This window comes from Lupinus angustifolius, unplaced genomic scaffold (assembly GCF_001865875.1).
Source record: "Lupinus angustifolius cultivar Tanjil unplaced genomic scaffold, LupAngTanjil_v1.0 Scaffold_755, whole genome shotgun sequence".
Taxonomy (NCBI): Eukaryota; Viridiplantae; Streptophyta; class Magnoliopsida; order Fabales; family Fabaceae; genus Lupinus; species Lupinus angustifolius.
In genome coordinates, this window is record NW_017728080.1 from 514 (window position 1) to 4,094 (window position 3,581).

General features: G+C 29.1%; 1 protein-coding gene across 1 annotated transcript; it reads left to right on the top strand.

Annotated features, from left to right (window-relative positions):
- Positions 1-1,387: 1,387 nt before the first annotated feature.
- On the top strand, positions 1,388-3,246 carry LOC109341865 (salicylate carboxymethyltransferase-like). Its single transcript, XM_019579837.1, has 3 exons — positions 1,388-1,494; positions 1,873-2,277; positions 2,878-3,246. Exons 1-3 carry the CDS (start codon positions 1,420-1,422, stop codon positions 3,211-3,213), a joined length of 816 nt encoding a protein of 271 aa, XP_019435382.1. The 5' UTR covers positions 1,388-1,419; the 3' UTR covers positions 3,214-3,246.
- Positions 3,247-3,581: the final 335 nt, after the last annotated feature.

The following is a 3,581-nucleotide window of genomic DNA, read 5'->3' on the forward strand; positions in this document are numbered from 1 at the left end:
TGGAATCAATACTAGATCGAATCACTGATGGAATGTAATGCCGAAGTTCATCCGAAATGACTTCCAAAGGAATAGGGAAAACCTCCCGAATTATAGATTTAAAAATTTGTAATGGTTCCCTTTGTGTACTGACTTTTTATTCTAATATATTGGTGCAATAGCACTTCAGATAAAAAAAAAATGAAGGTCAAATATTCAACCTATTAAGTCATCCATTTTTAAACTCATTTATAATTTTTGGTTTTCCAGATCACAAAATTAAGTTTTTTCACACTATGATATTGTATATATTTAAACTTTGTCAAGTTGAACAATGAGGGACATTGAATTTTGAAGGATATATCAATTTCAAAATATAAAAATTTTAAGTTCTTTTTTATACTTAGAGACACAATCCATATATAATATGTATATTCTCAACCATATAACAAAAAATACTATCCATGTAAATGAACGCTACTTATACTTAAAAAATTATTGGGTGGAGTAAATGCCAGCTAATCGAAGAATACATTTTCTATTATTTTCATAACAATTGAATGAGACCCATGCAGGTGAGCAAGGATAATAAAAACAACATAGTATAACATTTTTTATCGTTTTGTTCATAAAGAAAGTGACTAAAGTGAAAATAATACATTCATATATGAATAGTTAGAATTAAAAGTTAATTAATAATTACATTTATCTTTAAGTTTTTAACATTAAAATATTATCTAATGATTTATATCCGTGATTCATCTTCTCACTTCTTCACGTTTTCATATCATATTAGTATGCCCATCATCAGGAGATGGCATATCCCCACGTTATCCGCGAGTCTAAGTCCTCTCCCATACGTAATGTCCAATACTAGAATACAATATAAACTTTTCTTAATTTTTATATTTAGTTTAATAGAAATTAATTTAAAATTAGGATCATTAGATGTTTTACATATCGTATGTCATCATTTTAATTTAATGTTAGACTCTCCAGTACTAAGAAAAATCTTTTCTTCACATTCCCATGTGGTCCTCAACCTCTGAAAATTGAGTGTGGCTCCTCTCCATTACTGGAGGGGGCAGTGCATAGTTAAGATCAGGACACGTGACAAAAAAAAATTTAATTGTTTAGATTTTTACTTTTTCTGAAAATAAATATTTAAGAAAAATTAAATCTCTCACATTCCTAATACTTGGAGAGTCCTCGAGAGGAATATTCTCTGAAAATTAATTGGAATACTAGTTGTGGGTTCAGGCAAATGTCTCAACAGCAACACATGGGGTCTAAAAAGATAATAGCCACTCACTGAAAGATAATGTTATCTTACACCAAATAAAAATAAAATGCATAATTATTTTATAAAAAAAATGCATATGGCCTTCACACCCATTTCTATATAGAATGAGAAAGTGTGAAAGAAACAAAAGAATAAGAATGGATGTAACACATATACTTCACATGAATGGAGGTATTGGAAAATATAGCTATGCAAACAACTCCATACTTCAGGTATAATAACATAACATCATGATTTGCTTGTAAATATTATAGTATCTTAAATGATTACTATATATCATAAATAGTGTGAGTAACCTTTTGCTTCTCACCTTATCAACTATATATAAACATCTTTTGTTGGATCAATTTCATTTTTGGAGGCTGTTAGTGACATTTTGCATATGAAATAAAAAAAACTCAATTATTCTTTTGTAACTCAATAATTAATTATTCTTTCGTGTCACTTAGAATTGTTGCAAGTTTAAAAACAATATTTTTTTATTTTGTACCTTAGTATATATATTCCACTTAATATAACATATATAGTTTTATAATAGAATGTTTAAACATGGACGTGACAGTAAGATTGTTTGTGAATGTGTTATTAAGCAAAAGGTGATTTCATTGACAAAGCACATAAGAGAGGAAGCCATTATCAGAGTCTATAACAGCATTCATCCGAGATGTCTATCAATTGCAGAATTGGGTTGTTCTTCAGGACCAAATGCTTTCATTGTAGTGTCTGAAATTATCAAGATTGTGGAGAATCTATGCAAAGAAATGAACCATAAATCTCCAGAGTACAAGGTGTTCATGAATGATCTCCCTGAGAATGATTTCAACAACATTTTCAAGTCCAGTAGCACCTTCGAAGAGAAACTAAGTAATGAAATGAAATCTCAAATTGGTCCATGCTATTTCTATGCGGCTCCTACTTCTTTCTATGGAAGGATTTTCCCTAATCAAACTTTGCATTTTATCCATTCCTCTTCCAGCCTTCATTGGCTATCTAAGGTGAACTCTTTTTTTTATAAGCAAATGAATTAAAGAACGGAACAAGGGGTGTCAACCCGATTACAGGTTATAAGAGTGTTTAATACACATAATAGGATCAATAATGCACCATTATGCGAAGAAATAGAATTTAGAAGCAACATTGTTAGAAAGCTAAACTCAAGATCTAATCTGGATCAAATTTAAGATTTGGATAAAACTAGGTTGCTTCCCCCTAAAGATGACATCATTCCACATACTCCAAACACACACCAAATCACCGTAAACCACATTATTCTCCATATCAAATTTCATTCATGGTACTTCCACAAAGATGACATTATTCCGCATACACCAAATCACAGTGAACTCTTTTTCATATATTTTTGTTTCAATTTGAATGTTTGTTTATCAAATTTTAGTGTTCTCCACTTCAACCCAACCATTAGGGTTGACAAAGGTCGATGATAAACACTTAAAATTGATAAAAAAAATATTGTAGATTTAAGTTTATTAATATCTTATAGTATTAAATTTTGATTTTTGAATTTTTAATACTTACATCCTTTTTAAGTTTCTTAGGGTTGAGTTTAACTAAACGATTAATTTTATTGATGATAGGTTCCAGAGGGTATAGAGAAAAATAAGGGCAATATTTATATATCCAACACAAGCCCCTTAAACGTTCTCAAGGCTTATTATGAGCAATTTCAAAAAGATTTCTCTTTGTTTCTAAAGTGTCGTGCAGAGGAACTAGTTGAACAGGGTCAAATGTTTCTAACATTACTTGGAAGAAGAAGTGAACATCAATCTACTAAAGAATGTTGCTATATTTGGGAGCTTATGGCTAAAGCTCTTAATGATATGGTCTTGGAGGTTAATATATCTTACTTTCATATAATAATACCCAAATGTAAAGCTCTCAAATGTTTATTTAGTGACATTTGTTCATCTTAAGTATTATAAATTTTTAAAAATAAAAGCTCAGTTTTTTAATTGAAAATATAGATAAACAATTTGGAATATAACTATCCGCATTGTAGTACAAAAGCAAGGATCACTTTTATTAGAGAATTAAATATATCATTTTTAAATTAATAGACACAAATATCTAAACAAAAAAATTATATTTATTAGTTTACCAAAACAAATATATATATAAGAGATATCAATTTACACTCAATTTAAGTTACACTAGTTATACTCAATCTCAGTCATTCATTTTCTTAAATCCAACGGACCAAATGGGTGAGTGAAATAAATGATGAGAAAAAAAATCTTAAATAATTTTTAATTTTTCACGTTTTGGTCCGTTGGATTTAAGA